Source organism: Lygodium microphyllum, chromosome 7 (assembly GCF_053477565.2).
Source record: "Lygodium microphyllum isolate KBCC chromosome 7, Lygodium_microphyllum_v1.1.10, whole genome shotgun sequence".
NCBI classification, from domain to species: Eukaryota; Viridiplantae; Streptophyta; class Polypodiopsida; order Schizaeales; family Lygodiaceae; genus Lygodium; species Lygodium microphyllum.
Genome location: NC_141141.1, coordinates 59,944,422 through 59,961,350, shown reverse-complemented (window position 1 = coordinate 59,961,350; position 16,929 = coordinate 59,944,422). Strand labels below are relative to the sequence as shown.

The window sequence follows — 16,929 nt, the reverse complement described above, 5'->3', positions numbered from 1 at the left end:
ATCGTGTGAATGAGAGAATAGACACTCTAGTTGCTCGCAATCTTGAGCAAGGGCTCTCATGGCTAAGGGCTGAAGGGTCTCTACCACATATGAATGAGAGAATAGGAACTCTACTTGCTCTCACATGCATCCGAAGAGCAATCTTAAGCATGGGTTTTGATGGCTAAGGATTGAAGGGTCTCCAACACATATTTGAAGTTTTGCCATCAAAATAGAGACTTCACAAGTGACTCTCTTCTCCAACAAGTGGGAGAAGCTAAAGCCACATGGCCTCTTTGACCCACATAGTATCCTAGCTCCTCCAACACTGCATTGTGGTCATCCACAGGGACCACACATGTTAAATAAGCAAGCCGGTTTGAATGGGGCTCTCTATCATCCATGACTATTGGTGACTTATAGGCCGGATTTACTGATGTGGCAAAGCCATGGATGGGCTTATGCTGCTGGGAGCATCACCCATAGTGGTTGAGGCCTTGGTCTAGGTAGTGACTTTTATGCATAGACTATGGGAGCTCCCCCAAGATAGATACCCACGGCTAGCCCTGGCCTCTTCTAGACAACTAGCAGTAGATGGTGACATACATTGTTTGTATGCTCAGATGAGTACATGGATGAGTTTACATTAGTTGCACATTGACAAACTACCCTCCTTTGACTATAGCTTGGATTGCCCTACACTTGACCTAAGTTGATCAAAGCTGAACCATGCTATCAAAGCAGACATATTGAGGTTAGATACGGAGAAGACTTGGATCCAATCCCCCTCCCCCCATGGCACGAGGATGGCACACTAGACCCACTCCCTTCAGGTATCTGAGGATGTCCTCTTTGAACAAGCAATTGAAGCTCCGTTGGATCTTGTAGTACATGGTGCATTTGGATAAGTAGTGCTTCTTGTCTCTGGCTCGAGTTGACAAAGTTGACAAATCTTGTCATTTGGGGAGAGGGAGTTTGTGCCGTAACTACTTATCTCAATCTAGAGTAGGTGTGAGCTTGTATGGAGCTGCCCAATGGCACATCGTACACCACAAGACAGGTGTGCATCCATATATCTGAAGTGAACAACAAAGCCATCAAGGGATATGTGTAGAGGATGCTTTTGGTAGAAAGCCATCTTTGTCCTCAAATCCTTAGTAGGTATCACCCATGTCCTAGCTGTGTGTATCTGAATAATGTCCATTCTGATGACGTGGTAGAAAGCCATCTTTGTCCCCAAATCCTTAGTAGGTATCACCCTTGTCCTGGCTGTGCATATCTGAATAATGTCCATTCTGATAATGAGGTTCAGCTTCTCTCGGCTGAGCTCCAAGTGGGGGTAGTCCAAGCTGTACTCTAGTGGTGGGAGGTGATCCATGTGTAATCCATGTAACTATAGCCATGCCTCTGTTTAGATCCCCTTGTAATGCTAGTTGTTTAGATGACTCTAGTGCAAGGTGGGAGTATCTCTGTCTCGACAAGGTCCAAAGCCTACGCAGGAGAGTCACTGTTTGGAAGAGGGTCTCTATCACTAGAGGTGGTGCTTCCATCTCTACTCTAATAATCTCTTGTAGTACAAAGGGCTTACCTCGAACCATCCGTGAAATCATGATTACTAGGGGTCTCTTCATGTGCTTCCATCCCTCATATATCTCCTCTCCTGTGGGTAGTGGCTGATCTTGTGTGGCTCTCCTCGTGTGGTAGAGGCTTGATTGCCATATGGGGGCCCCATACGGAAGTTCTGGTGTGACACCAGTGTCAAAGTGGCAGAGCTTCATTTGAGGCTCCTGAAGCTATATGTATGCGCACTAGCTCTTTGTTGCCCCCAAGCCACATAGCCTCATGTCAATCCATCCTCTGTTGCTCTCCTCAAAGTGAATCTCGGTCCTAAAAATGTAATCCCCAAGTAAACATATCTCTAGATCACCTCCACTATCTCCTCTCCCTATGTGAAATGGGTATTGATTGCCAAATCCACTGGTAGGAAGTGTTAAAAACCATAACCTTGGTTTTCCCAAGGTTCAACGTGAGATCCCTGCCCTTGTTGAAAGCCTGTAGTGCATCTAGATGGCACTGCAATCCCTCCAGTGTGCTAGAGATGAGGACTTTGTCAGCGGCATACAGTAGTATGGGTGTCAGTGCCCCCCCTAGGCCAGCTCCTCCCCTACAAGCCCATCAAGGTAGTCTGATATCTCATCTCTATATATATATATATATAGAGAGAGAGAGAGAGAGAGAGAGAGAGAGAGAGAGAGAGAGAGAGAGAGTTGGGTGCCTGTGGTCAATGAGCCTGAATAATCAGAAAAGTTCACAAGTTCAAGTTCAAGCACAGTTTAATGAAGCATAGAGAAATGGGATAAATAGTAAATTGAGCGTAGTGTACGAGTCGCAATAATTAACATGCATGAACCCACCTTAAAGCATATTTTAAAGCACAAGGTATACCTAGACTTAGAAAGGCATAGCCAAAGTGAGCATCATGAATATGAATGCCAGCCAAAATAGGAAACACAAATGTCATGGCATCCTGAAGCATGGTGTGATAATCACGTGTAGAAATGCAACTGTTGGGAGCACTCACGAGCCCAAAGATGGTGCAGCAGACCAGGGTATAGAAACAAAAATTTGGAGAGCACGAAAAGCAGGCGATCAGCACAGAATAGAGGTGCCCAGCCTAGCTGAGGTAACACAGCTTGAAAACACAGGTGCTGAACCTGAAAACAGAGTTTTCAACAGGAGAGAGAGCACAAACAGGGCGCTCAGCCAGAGAACCAGTTGCTAAGCACAAACAGGGGGACTGAGCTAGAGAACAACTTGCCGAGCATCTTGATCAGGATGCAGCTGCAGGTTTGGCTGCAGTCAAATGCATAGAGCTGAGACTGTCCAGCAGCACACAGCACCAGGATCACTGACATGGACATTTGATACCGTGTCAAAATAGGGGACAGCAATGGAATTGAGAGGTGCTGCTGTAATAGACTGCAAGAACACAAAGAATGGAGAAGAACACTTAACTAATGAATGAAAGGGCAATGGAATCCATAACACAATACAAGAGAGTTACAGTACAAACCACATAGGTGAATGGTACGTGTGGTGACCAGCAGTACCTCTAGATTCCCCCTCTCCTAATGGATGTGATCCGATTCTACAAGAATGGAGGAGTGGAGTACATATAAGCTCTCGGGAGACACCTGAGACAAATGAGCTATCCCTAAATTGGGCTGCCCAGCTGCCCTAAAAGACACCTGGCACAAAGCCTAATAAATGCCCTAAGATCCATTAAATGTTCATTGCTAAGAACGTGTTCACAGCTTCACTGCCATGTTGGTGAGGGTGGCAGAGACTGCAAAGCAGGGAGAGATTTGACTGAAGAGAGAAGAGAGAGGATGACAGAAAATAAGATGTACAAACAGCAAAAGATGACCACAAACAGCACAGAAGAAAGCCAGGCTGAATTGTGTTCAAGTTGCACAAGGAGGAGCATATATAATTGTTTAACCATTTTGAAGTGCCTGTTTGTGACCATTTGGGGTTGTCGTAGGCATTGTTAATGCTTCATCCTTACAATAGATTCTCTCCCTCTCTTCCCCTCTCTCATTTTAATTTCACATTTCAAGATCAACCTTCAAGCTCTCTACTCCCAAACTCCCTCTCCTCAAGCTCTTTACCCCCTACTCCCTCAAGCTTTCCACACTCTATCCTCTCTATGCTCAAGCTCTATTCTCTCGACCCTCTCATTCTCAAGCTCTCCATATGTAAACTCCTAGTGTATAGATTCTAAACATTTGAAGTGTATTGTTTTTAAAGTCCCCACAATAATTATAGGCCTTAAAATTATGTGTACAAGTTTTTTGCATTGGACTAGCATCAAGCGTACATCCAAGATTTATTTGTCCAATTAGTACTGTACTGGTATCGACAATACTAATAGGATGCCATCGAATGTGACAACCGTGGACACACCAAACTGCAAAAGTCTTGAAGAGTACACGAAGAAGATTTGGCAAGCTTTGATGCTAGTGGGAGCACATAAACAAAGTCGATCTCACCTGCATGGAGTCCTTCCCATAGTGGTTTTGCAGCTCAATATGCTTTCTGCCAGCATGGAAAGTTGGGTTCCTCACAACCAACAATGTGTTACTAGCTTGCTAGGCAGCAGTTATAATGGCTACCTTCAACTATAAAACTGAATACAGGACAGCATTTACAGTCCCAGAAGAATCTAGTTAATGTGGTGCTTTCACTATGCCAGATTGAAATCCTAAGGTCGATAATGTTAGTGGGTGTCGAAAAGGGAAAATATCCCTCCTATGCAAGGGTCTGAATTTGTGTGGTAATAGGGTGTGTTCACAGTGATATGGTTCATGAAAATATGCAACAGTTGCATGGGAGATCACATAAGAAGCATGTTTTCTTCATATTATGGGCCTGGGCCCTTGCATATTGAGTTCCAATAATTGTTTTTCCACTTTTCTCTACTATCCCTACAGTGAATGCTTGAGAACCATCTCCTATGTTTATGTATTTGTTTCTTACTCTGCAGCAAGTTTTCTGGCATGAAGTGCATACCTTGTGCCATGTGCGATTAACTAATGTTTAAAAGCTCTCTCCAGGTTGCAAGTTTTCACGGAGATCGTTATAATGGTTGCTGTCATTTGACCATCGTGAAAAGTCCTGCTCATGAACAAAATGATGCTTGGCTGAAAGTATTATGGTCTTGATGATATGATGACGAATTCAGACATCCATAATGTTTCACCTAAGCCTGATTACTTGAAGCAGCAGGCAGAAGAATCTGCTGTGGAATCTGAATTCCGAGTTACAGATGATAGTCGTCTGGGACCTACATTAGAACACCACGAAGACAAGACTGAACAACTTGCAGAAACCCCTAACATAACAACAGGGCCCTTCAAAGTGTCAACAGAAGGAGGTTCAGAAAAGAAAAGCCAGAAAGGTAAAAGCTCCTCTAATTCTGCTTCAGATTTTGCAAAGGACAATAAAACTCATAGACGAGTACGGGGAGGCTCATCAGACGCTTCTAAAACAACTGAGAGTGGGACTCAAGAAAATGTTTTAGTGAAATGGCTACGTTCTCACACCCCAAAAGAACAGGCTTTAACATCTCAAGAGGAAGCAAAGGCTGATGTAATAAAATCGGATAGAAAGCCAACCAGGAATAAGCAAGTCAAGAAGCAAGATCAAGGATCCGTGAAAGATGGTACATTGCGGATAAAGCAGCGAGTCAAATATCTTCTGAACAAGATGAACCGTGAACGAAGTTTAATCGATGCTTACTCAACTGATGGATGGAAAGGACAAAGGTATTACTTCATTTTGCAAGAAAATGGCAAGCATCCATCTTACTGCTGCTAAGTGGTGTTGAATATTTTGTTTTCATTTAATTTTTTTTTGTAGCATGCCACTTTTTCAAACAGAGAGGGTTCTTACTTTAAGTCAAACCTTGGCAACCATTTGTGGTAGCATGGTGTCTAGTCCAGGACATGCTGTACATTGATGGGGTAATTAGGCTTGCCAATTTAGGGAACATAAACACTGCACACGGTTATGTTGCTGCTTGTCACAGAATCCAAGGAACCAAAGTTGGAGACTATTTTAGCTGTAGGAAGAGATGTTCTATTTGCATTGCTGAGTTTTGTTGTGCTGCAAGTTACACATAGCAACTGTTTGATTTCAAATAGTGCTTTCCTTTTCCAAATACAAGGGATTTCTGCTGGAATGTAGCTTCAAAATGGTGTATGTACACGTGTGTTGTGGGAGAGGAAGCCTAAACAACACCTACAACTTACCCCAAAAGTAACCCCAAATGGTCACAAACAGACACTTTAAAACAATCATACAGTTTTCACCAAACATTATTGGATGTGATTGGACGTATTGTGTTGGATAGGACGGACGGATCGAATGAGTTGATCCATTGGTTGGATGCAGACAACATAAGTTTAGGAGGTAGCTTATTCTGCACCTCATCATTATAACATATGAGGCAATAAGATGAATAGAAAATGATTGTGTTCCTTGGCAATATAGTTGATGAAGTGATAAGATTTTGTGGATCCTTGAGACCAAACATGTGAGTGTACGATGTAGCATAACCCTTACTCATTTTCCTCAACTCCCTACTTGTCATGAGGACGTGAAATTTTATTGCTTTGCTTAGCAGTTGATTAAAAGTTAATCAAATGTGCTAATGTGGTGCGCACATGTGAGGTGCAAGTTAATTATTTTATAGTATGGGGCCTAGGACCCCTAGATATCAGTTGGTACCAAGGCAAAAGTTGTGATAAGTTATGTGTGATAGATACTAGGTGGTGCTTGGTATTAGATTTAGGCCTAGACAAATTTTTTGGCCACTAATGTCAGTGGTGACATTAGAGATTAGGCATTAATTAATTAAGCAAGAGGACTGTTACCATTGTCATGTAAGGTGTCATTAGTAGAATTTTGTTTCCTTCCACGAAAAAAGAAAAAAAGAAAAAGAGAGAATCAATTGGTTGACACTAGAACTATTTTATTGATAAACATGTAAGGTAATTTATAACAACATTCTCAAGAAGTTAGCTTCAAAGCACGTAAGCTTTGAAAGGGAAATACTGTCTTCATTTTCAGGATAGACACTTAGAGGCCATTAACCATAAGTTCTCACGTGCCGCTTGTGTTGGACCATCAGCTGTTGTTGCCTACTATTTGCGTCAACATTTATTGTTGTGTTTTCACTTTGCACTGTTCGTATAGTCTGCCATGCATTTTGATGTTGCATCTATCGCTATCATCTTCGAGATCGAATTCCACCATCTACTATCTTTTGTCATTGATCCATCTGCCTAGTGTTGTGTTTGCTACTGCTAGACATACTTAGAGGCTATCTATTGCATTTTAGGATCAGTCAGAGTACGATACACTTTCCATCTCATACTCTCTACCCCAGTCCTAGAGACACGGGAGTTTAGGGGTTAGTATTGCTCCTTTGCATATTGTTTTTACTGCATTTAGCATGAATCATCGCCATGTCCTCTAATGAGATTGTTTTGCCAAGGGATGCAAGCTTATCCTGCATGTCCTGATCTTGTTGATGTGATCCTGCATAGTATGGGAATCATCCACAAAAAGCATATGGAGTTTCTTCTCTAGGGTGATGCAGTGGGCAAAGGTCATCTGATGGTAAAGAGAAGAATGCTCCGTGCACACCTCCATTGCAATCCTAAGCCCACACACAGACACAAGGACATAATCTTGTAAACCCATGAAGAGAAAATATCACAATCTAGAATTAAGCCGATCCCAAAGAGTTGCTTGGTCTATCGTAGAATCAATGTGAGGATCCTCCATTGGATGCAAGATTGGGGTAGTAACAAAATCCCACAAGTTGACGGTATCAAGGATACACTCCACTTTGCAGAACCAAAGAGAGTAGTTCGCACCATCAAGTTGATCTTCTTTGGGGAGAGAAGGAAGCACATGCACTTGCATAAAATGTAGCATCACGGCAATGTGAGGACTTGTAGTACAAGCCCTATGAGAAACATGTAGAGAAGCACGGGGAGAAAAGGAGGCTCCAGTCTTCTCAATCTATCAAGAGAACATGGGTCTAATTGTTGATCTTCACGGCGCTCTTCACTACAATTTGATTGATAGGATCGCGTATTAGAGGAAGATTGATTAGTCTCCTCCTCCGCGTCATCAAACTTATCAAACCGATAACCCATAACTCAATGAAGATATGCTAGGGTTTGCACAGAGAAAACACAAAATGTATTAATACAACTAAAACACAATAACTCAGATAGGAATGCAATAAACACAAATCCTAAACACAAAATGCGAAACACGAAACACAAAAACTCAAACACAAACAAAGAAGAAAGAGAATTGTGAAGTGAATGAATCCGTGTTGTAAATGAGGTAGTAGAAGATGCTGGAGGGCAGAGTTGTCCAACAGTCGGTGGCTCTCATGGGAGTGGGTTGAGGGAGGTATTGATGTGTGTCGTCCATTGGAGATGGATCCTAAGGGTGATAACCACCAATTGCAAAGTAGAGGTTGTCGAAGAAAAGTGTTGAAACATGAAAATGATTTACTGTAGATACAAATGCAAATGAGGCCAATCTTGGAAATGGAAGGATAGTAGGCTAGAAACCATAATGCAACAGTCTTTGGGGCTAGAACTAGTAAACGCAACAATGTTGCTGCGTGAAGATGATGGCAGTTGATCACCAACAGCAGTGAGAGTTTGGGTGATAGCTGTAGACCATGTAGCAACAATCACTCCTGGCTGGACAGCTAGTGGAAGAGGGCTGATGGTTGAAACCTATGAGACAAGAATGAGAAACATATACAAAAGGATAGGCTGAATGGTGGGCAGCCTGTCTATGTATAGATACAGAAGGATCCTCCCAAATCAGGGCTTTGCTTATGGGACATGGAAACCCTCTAGGACCACACACCACTTAATTAAACTTTTGGTAATTTGCATGACTTGGGGCCATTTTAGAGAGCTAATCAAATTGTAATGAATTTTCAGCTCAATAAACTCTTCAAAAGAATTTCCAAACATATAAAAAGATGCTATGTTTTACTGTCAAGCTGCCAAAATGGCTGAAAAAGCAGCTGCACCCAACAAAGAGAAGTTGTAGATGCCCCTCACACTTCATAGAAGGCTTGAACAAGGCAAAAAATATGTGCTCTTTGCGACAAATCTCCTTCACGACAGCAAGTTGAGTGTGGTCTTCTCTCTATAGAACCTCTGAGTCCTCACTTTGGCTCTAATACGATGTGATAGTGCACGACGGAAGAGGAACACACACACGGAGAGAGAAGGGAAGAGAAATACTGCAACAAAAGAGAGAATGGAAGAAAAAAGTCTTCATTGAATTGAATGAAAGCTGAATACAAAGGTGGACCAATCAGTTCCTACACATAGCCCAAGGCATTAGTTAGGGCACTGGATCAAGTTGATGCTGAAAGGCTGTAGCGAAAGCCAAAGGAAAGCCCCAAAAATGCTAGAAATTGGTTGAGTGCATGAGTCTAGGCATAAAAATGTTGACCAGCCTAATCATCAACAATAAAATAATCGAGGAATGTTAGTCGCCAACTAAAAAGGCTAATCGCAGCATCTGCCAATGTAAGCATAGCCTCCAGTTAACTGAAAAGAAATGCAATGGGCTGAAAAATAATTCGGCTATTGTGATACCACCTAAAACCGATTGCCAAAAAAAAGGCATGCTCTAAAAGAGTTGCTTCCGTCAAGACACATGATAGACTACATGTTGGAGCTCTTAATGTCCCCATCAGCCATTCATAGAAGGCCAACAGTGAATTTCAGCCAGTCTTGGTAACAAAATTCTGCAATTTCTCTGGTTCACTGAAAAGACATGATAGACTACGTGTTGGAGCTGCTAATGTCCCCATCAACCATTCATAGAAGGCCAGCAGTGAATTTCAGCCAGTCTTGGTAACAGAATTCTGAAATTTCACTGTCTACCCTTACCTTTCATCTATAGTCATTCCCTCAATAATTCTCTAGCCAATTCTTAGCAAATCTCAGCCATTCTTAGTAGAATTGAGGCAATGAGGGTGTGTTGTAGAAGCATTTGCTATTGTAAACCCTAACTTACAACAAAAATTAGGGCTCATCAGCCACCTTGGGTCTCATGCTCAAAAGATGAAGGCCTAGCACTTGAAGTCAAGTGCTGAAATTTGGGAAATTTCATTAAGGTCATCCAACCACAATGAATTCTAGGTCCATTTTGACTAGCCATAGATGAGAAAATACCCAGTTAGATTAAGGGGCAAATCAGATTGAAGACTTGCTAGCCATTCATGGTAGCAAAAGGCATTGTATTACAAAGAAGATTGGAGCAATCATAGTGCACAATCTGCGCAACCTGCATAACTAAAGGGTGTAACCTGCGACTACAAACGAACGCGGGCAACTTGCGATTGTCGACGAGTACAACCTGCAGCGTGTGTGACCAACGGGCCGAAGGACAGGACGTGACTGGCAGATCAACAGACCTGGTCACGTCACTTTTCAAAGGACCACAAATTCGTTTTTTTTTTCTCTTCAAAATTCTCCTTGAATTTTCCCTTGGCTTGACGGGGTTTGCGTGCACAAGCACAAAATTTAAATTTGTGCATATTTATACCCGGAAATCTAGGGTTTTTCAGATTGAGTGCTGCTCATGCAAAATCGAGGCATTTGCATTAGAAATTGCAGACATTGTGTGCGTTTGAATTGGGAATTTCGCCAAACTTACAGTAATTTTGCTCATTTGAGTGAAATTTCTCAACATTGGATCCATAAAATTTGGGGCTTTTGCTGTATTGGTGAAATTTTGTTTAGCTGAGTTAGATTGGCTGATATTGGTGCACAACTGGGCTCGAGAAATTTGGGGCTTTTGCAAAATTTCGTGAAATTTTGCTAATTTTGCCCGTTTTATGCTTTCGGAAACATGTATTAATGCAATCAGGGCAGATCGTTCAGTGAAATTTTGGTGCTTTTACTGAAATCTGTGGATTTTGGCAAAGTTAATGTGTGAAATGCTCTTTAGGAATATTGCTGAAGCAATCTTGTGGTTACAAGCAGAGTAATTTGAGCATTTTTTATCTCCTGCTTGTGCGATTTTGGGGAAATTGTAGAGATTTCTTGGTGTTTTGGAAATCAGAAGATGATATGAGCACAAAAGTATGCAGTTCACATGTTGGACAGCTCCCATTGAGTTAATGTATTGCTGATTATTCATGTTGCAGCAGTCTTAGTAATCATTTGCAGGTCTGGGATTGATGCAAATGTATTTTTGGTGATATTGCTGAAGTGGGAGTTACCTAGCAGCGATGTATGCATTTAATGTATGCTGAAATCGCAGTCATACTGCTGAAAGTCATTCGTTCTACTGCTGTGCATGTACTTGGACTGAATCTTGCTATCATTTACTGAAAAATTGGGCTGAAATCAGCTGAATATTCAGCTCATTTTTTGCTGTCATAAATTGCAGCATTGAATTTCTGGTTTATTGCTGAAAAATGGCTGTAAATGCTTCTATTAGTAATGACACTAAATCCCTCTTTGAAATCAAGAGGTTTGATGGCAGTGGCTTTGACTTGTGGAAGGATAGGATGCAAGGCATTTTGTTTCTCAAGGACTGTGAAGATGCTCTCTTGGAGACTAAGCCCGCAGCTATGATAGATGTGGATTGGGCTAGATTTAATAAGAAGGCCATTGCATACATTAAGATGGCAGTGTTTGATGATGTACTTACAAACATCAAGCGTCTTGATATAGGTTATGCTATATGGAAAAAGCTTAAGGACACTTATAAAAATACAACTCCTGTGAATCAAGTGCATCTTATGCGTAAGCTTGTGAAGATGGAGTTGGATGAGTTTAAGCCAACATTTGAGCATTTGAGTGCTTTTACAGGGGTTTTGAGTCAGTTACAGGACTTTGGTTTGTTTGGCGGCTTTTGATGATAAATTGAAAGCTATTTTCTTACTGATGACTTTGCTTGACAGTTGGGAATCTTTGGTTATGTCACTTAGCAACAATCTTGCTTTGACTTTTGATGGTGTAAGAGGTTTAATCCTTAATGAAGAAATCAGAAGAAAGTCTAGTGGTAAAAGTAGTGGCTTAGCTTACCATGTGAGAGGCAGGTTTGAAAAGAGGAGTAATGCAGCTAGTAAAGGGAAAAGCAGAAGCAAAGCCAAGGGCAAACATTAGGATGTCACATGCTATCAGTGTGGGCGTAAATGGCATAAAAAGCTCGATTGCCGGTATTTCAAGAGAGAGCAAGAAAGAAAGAAACAAGGTAAGAAAAAAAAGGATTTGAAAGATGATGATAACTCTTCCTCAAAAGAAGTTACAAAGGCAAATGTTGCATCTAGTGTGGTCATTGAAGAGCTTCCTCACATTGAAGAGATACTTGTTGTAGCCTCATGTAATGATGCAGACATTATGGCAGCAAGCAACAGGTGATATGCACATCACCAAAAAGAAGGTAATTGATGCCTTGCTTTCAACTCATGATGGGTTGTCATAATCATGGATAGTGGACAACGGTGCCTGTTTTCATGTTACCCCCTCTTTGGAGTCATTTTTTGGATACACTGCAGGTTGCTTAGGCAAGGTTTACTTGGGTAATAACTATGCATGTGAGATAGAGGGTGTTGGCACCATTCACTTGGCTCTTGAAAATGGCCAAGAGCTGATTTTGCAAGATGTCAGATTTGTACCTGGCATAAAGAAAAGTCTACTATCAGTTGGACAGCTTAATACTAAAGGGTATTTTACTACCTTTGGTGGTGGATCTTGGAAGGTCCATAAGGACTCTATGTTGATTGCGAAAGGCAGCAAAAGGGGGACTTTATATTACTTGCATTGTAAAGCATTACCTTGCAAGTTCCTGGCTATGGCTGAACTCCATTCGTAGATGGAGCTTTGGCACAAAAGACTTGGTTATATGAGCCAAAAAGGCCTTCAGGTTCTCTCCTCTTTAGGGAGATTTGATGTAAGAGGTTCTGGTCTCGAATTTTGTAATGATTGCTTATATGGAAAACAAGTGAAGTCTCCTAATTACTTTGGTGTCGTTAAGAAGTCTAATGCTTTTGACTTAGTACACTCTGATGTGTGCACTATGCTTGTTAATTCGTATGGGGGTGCACGCTACTTTGTTACTTTCATTGATAATTTGAGTAGAAAGTCATGGGTGTATATACTTAATAGCAAAAAGGAAGTGATGTATAATTTTAAAAAGTTTCATGCTTTTGTTACCACACAAAAAGGGCTTAAGTTGAAAGCCATAAGAACAGATAATGGGGGTGAGTATGTCTCAAATGAATTTAACAAGTTTTGTGAGATGCATGGCATTAAGAGGGAGTTGACAGTCCCTTATAATCTTGCATCAAATGGCGTGGCTGAAAGATTTAATCTCACACTTTATGAGAGAGTCAGATGCATGCTGTCCATAGCTAATCTCCCACAGCAATTTTGGGGAGAGGCTCTGAAAACTACAGTTTATGTATGCAATTACCCTCCCAATTATGCATTGGAAAATGGCATTCCTGAAGAGGTTTGGTCTGGCAAACCTGCTTCATATGACCATTTGCGTGTCTTTGGTTGTGATGCCTTTGTGCATATATCTGTAGAACAGAGGACTAAACTAGACTTGAAATCCATCAAGGGCATCTTCATGGGATATAGAGATGAGGGAGAGATGGGTTATAGAGTTTGGCTTCCTCAGGGCAGGAAGATAGTACGCAGCCGAGACGTAGTATTTAATGAGGCAAAGTTGTTGAAAAATGCTATGCATGGTGATCTTGACAAAAAGAAGGTCAAATTTCAGCATGAACAGCCAGCCATTCAGCAGCCATTAGCTGAAAGTTTTGTTCCTTGCGATGCTGAAAATGAGCAGCAACATATTGTGCTACAGCCAAAAGACCAGGGAGAGTAAATAGATGCACAGGATGAAATAGGACAGCAGGAAGAATATGCTGAAAATAGGTTGCAGCAGCAAGAAAATGCTAAAAATCAACCACGTGGTGATGGTGTGCACATTCCTCAGGATGTAGGCCCACTGCCTGATAATACAGATCATTGGGTAAGAAGGTCTACACGTGTCAGAAGGCAGCCACAGAGGTTTTGGCCATCTTTGGATTACATTTAACTGATTGATGAGGGTGAGCCTCTGATATTTAAAGAGGCATAGTCATGTGAAAACAAGAGAAAGTGGGAGGTTGTTATGCAGGAAGAGATGAAGTCTCTATGTAACCAGCCTTCCTTCCGTGAATGGGTGGTAAATCCCTGATTACAACTTAATTATAACAGCAGACAATTAGCGCAAATCTAAAAATACAAATTTACCTACTGATCTTGGACAATGCACATCCAATTGGCCCTGAAATTGGCACCCCTTTCGGTATTTCTGTAGCTTTATTGAAGAAGAAGTTGATTTACAATGGGATTCTCCCAATTCCTTTTGGTATTCCAACTCCCCTTGCTGTGATGAATCACTAGCAAGTTTTTAATCTGATTTGCCCCTTGATTCGGACAATCAATCGGCCTTCATCCGCTTTGATGGAAATGCCAAATTCAATTATTTGCTAGTCCCTCCACTTGAATAGGCTAAAAACAATTGCAGCCTTGTTCAATCCAAGTCTTGGAGCTTCCAATTTTTGGCACGTTTCTCGAGGCTGCTGCTAAACCCTAATTTTTGCTGCATATTAGGATTTATAGTAGAGAAATCTGAAATTTCTTAGCCTCCAAGGGTCCAAATGCTGAGATGTTCAGAGCAAGACTGTGAAATGACTGGGAGATGAGAGGGAAAGCTGTAGAGAGAGAAAGTTCAGAGTTTTGTCGTAAATAATGATTGAAAATCAGTCAAATGCAGTCGCTGCCCTGTCATAACAGCTTGTAGATGCAAAGAACTAAAGAAAATCAGTCATTTACAGCTGCTGCCCTGTCTCAATAGCTTGTAGATGCTGCCTCGTGCTGTTGATTGGTCTTCTCCTGCCCTTGGCAACCTTAGAAGGTGCTCCAATGGCTACAAATTAGACCAACAGCCTCTCCTCCCTCTCTCTTGCAGGCTGAATTTATAGAAATGCTTCTCTCTAGCCTCTAAAGACGTTTTTTAGTCTTGCATGGGCATTTTTGACAAGTGTAGCCTTTCCAAATGGTTTTTTTAGCATTTTTCATAATTAAATAGTAAATTTTAGTCTTTAAATATTGAAAATTAATCTAATAATTATTTCGGTGCCTTGAAAAATAGTCTGACTGGCCAATAATTAAATTGGCTAGGCAATTTCCATTCCCGAGTGTCTCTGCACCATCTTTGACCATAAGATTGGCGTTATGTACCATTAAACACCACTTCTCTAGTGTCATCAACTGACACTTACGGCCAAATGGATGACCTAGGCCAACAATTGGCACCAGATACCACCAAGTACCTGTGCGGCATAATTTATAGCAACTTTTGCCTCTGGCATCCCGTGATTTCTTAGGGTCTCGGGCTCGTAAATTTACTTTAACCCGAGTTGCATCTCACACGTGCAACATTAACTTAATCATGTGATTAAAATTAATCCACATGTTAAGTGAGGTTGACTTGGATGAAGAGCTGTACATGAAGCAGCTAGAAGGATTTGTTATTCCAAGAAAAGAACATTTGGTTTGTAAGCTGAAATGCAGCTTATATGGGCTGAAACAAGCTCCTAGACAATGGTATAAAAAATTTGATACCTTTATGCTCAGCCATGGATTTAAACGCAGTCATGCAGATCACTGTTTATACACTAAAAAGGCTGATGATGGAAGCCTAATTATGCTGGTTTTATATGTGGATGACATGCTAATGCTCTTAAAAGACAATTGAGTTTAGCATTCTCCATGAAAGATTTAGGGGCAGCTGAACACATTTTGGGCGTGCGCATTAAAAGAGACAGAGGGTAATATTTGTTGTTTCTCTCATAGGAGAAGTACATTGGCAAAGTACTTGACATGTTTAATAATGTTGATGCTAAGCCTCTTGGTGTGCCTTTACCACCACATACAAAGCTTAGCAAAGCTGGTTACCCTAAGGATGATGTAGCTGCTAGTATCATGAAGGGTATACCTTATGCATAAGCTTGAGGATCTTTGATGTATGCCATGGTTGCAACTCGCCCTAACATTGCTCATGCAGTGGGAGTTATTAGTAGATTCATGTCTAATCCTTGCAAGCCACATTGGAAAGTAGTGAATGTATCTTTCGATATTTGAAAGGTACACAAGAAAAGTGTATATGCTATGGAAAGGGTACACTAGAGTTGCAGGGATTTTGTGATTCATGGTTGGAGATCTTGATACTAGGAAATCTACCAGTGGGTAAGTTTTTACTTTGGCTGGTGGGGCTATCTCTTGGTGTTCAAGATTGCAGAAAATTGTGGCACTGAGTACTACTACGGAAGCTGAATATATTTCAGCCAGCGAAGCTTCTAAGGAAGCTATTTGGCTTGGCCGTCTGGTTAAGGATTTTGTTCTTTCTTCACGTACTCCAGTGCTTGGTTGTGATAACCAAAGTGCAATATGTTTGGCTAAGAATGCCATGTTCCATGCACGTACTAAACACATAGATGTTCGTTATCACTTTATTCGACAGGTCTTGGATGATGGTCTTGCCACATTGACTAAGGTAAAAACCCAAGATAACCCTGCAGATGTTCTCACTAAGTGTCTTGCAAAGGCTCAGCATGAGCATTGCATTTGTTTAGTGGGAGTTGGTTAGCTAAAAGGTACCACTTCGGGCCTTTAAGTGGGAGGTTGTTGGGTGTAAAGTCCCTTCGTCTCCGTGTAAATAGTCTTACAGGTGTGAACACACCCTTATTGTATCTTGTACCCTAACATATAAATACATTATTTTATTCTTTGTGTACCATCACAAACGGTACACCTATCTTTGCGTTTACTCTCTCTAACTCTTAGCTCCGCTCTTCAGCTTGCCTTGATCTTGCACTCCATTGCGCACTTTCTCCCCTTTAGCAAATTTATTGCTTGTTGTTATTAATGCTTAATAAGGTCATCTACCACCCTTTTGGAGAAGGAAGATTGGTTTCAAATATAGTTATGCCTATAGAATAAGGTTGTTTTATTTTGTAATCTACAAAAAATGCAAATTTCACTATAGTCTCAAATGCAACCTAAGTATGGCATGCTCGTGTCGAGAACATGACATATGTAAATAAAGCCAAACCAAGGGTTCCCTATTTTCAGGACATGTGTTTGCACAATGGACAATTGACATCACAATTGGAATCATGGGAAAGCTCATGGACTAGTGAAAAATTCTACCATCACTAGAGATAAGTATCACACTAGGGTGGCAACTTTGGCCTTCTCTCATGTAGTTTATAAACGTTTATTGTCTCTCTATGCATAGCATTGGGGGATGAATGGTAGT

The 16,929-nt window shown here is 41.2% G+C and overlaps 1 protein-coding gene across 3 annotated transcripts in view; it reads left to right on the top strand.

Moving 5' to 3' along the window:
- The window catches only part of LOC148033497 (pathogenesis-related homeodomain protein-like), a 105,112-nt gene that overhangs the window by 36,939 nt on the left and 51,244 nt on the right, over window positions 1–16,929 (top strand). For 2 of the 3 annotated variants that reach the window (XM_087681438.1, XM_087681439.1), the window contains one exon: window positions 4,596–5,306. In XM_087681438.1, the coding sequence (XP_087537564.1) occupies window positions 4,708–5,306 (599 nt within the window). In that variant the 5' untranslated portion in view covers window positions 4,596–4,707. Of the gene's footprint in view, window positions 1–4,595; window positions 5,307–16,929 lie in introns of those variants that run through there. The other variant, XM_087681440.1, reaches the window with a different exon arrangement.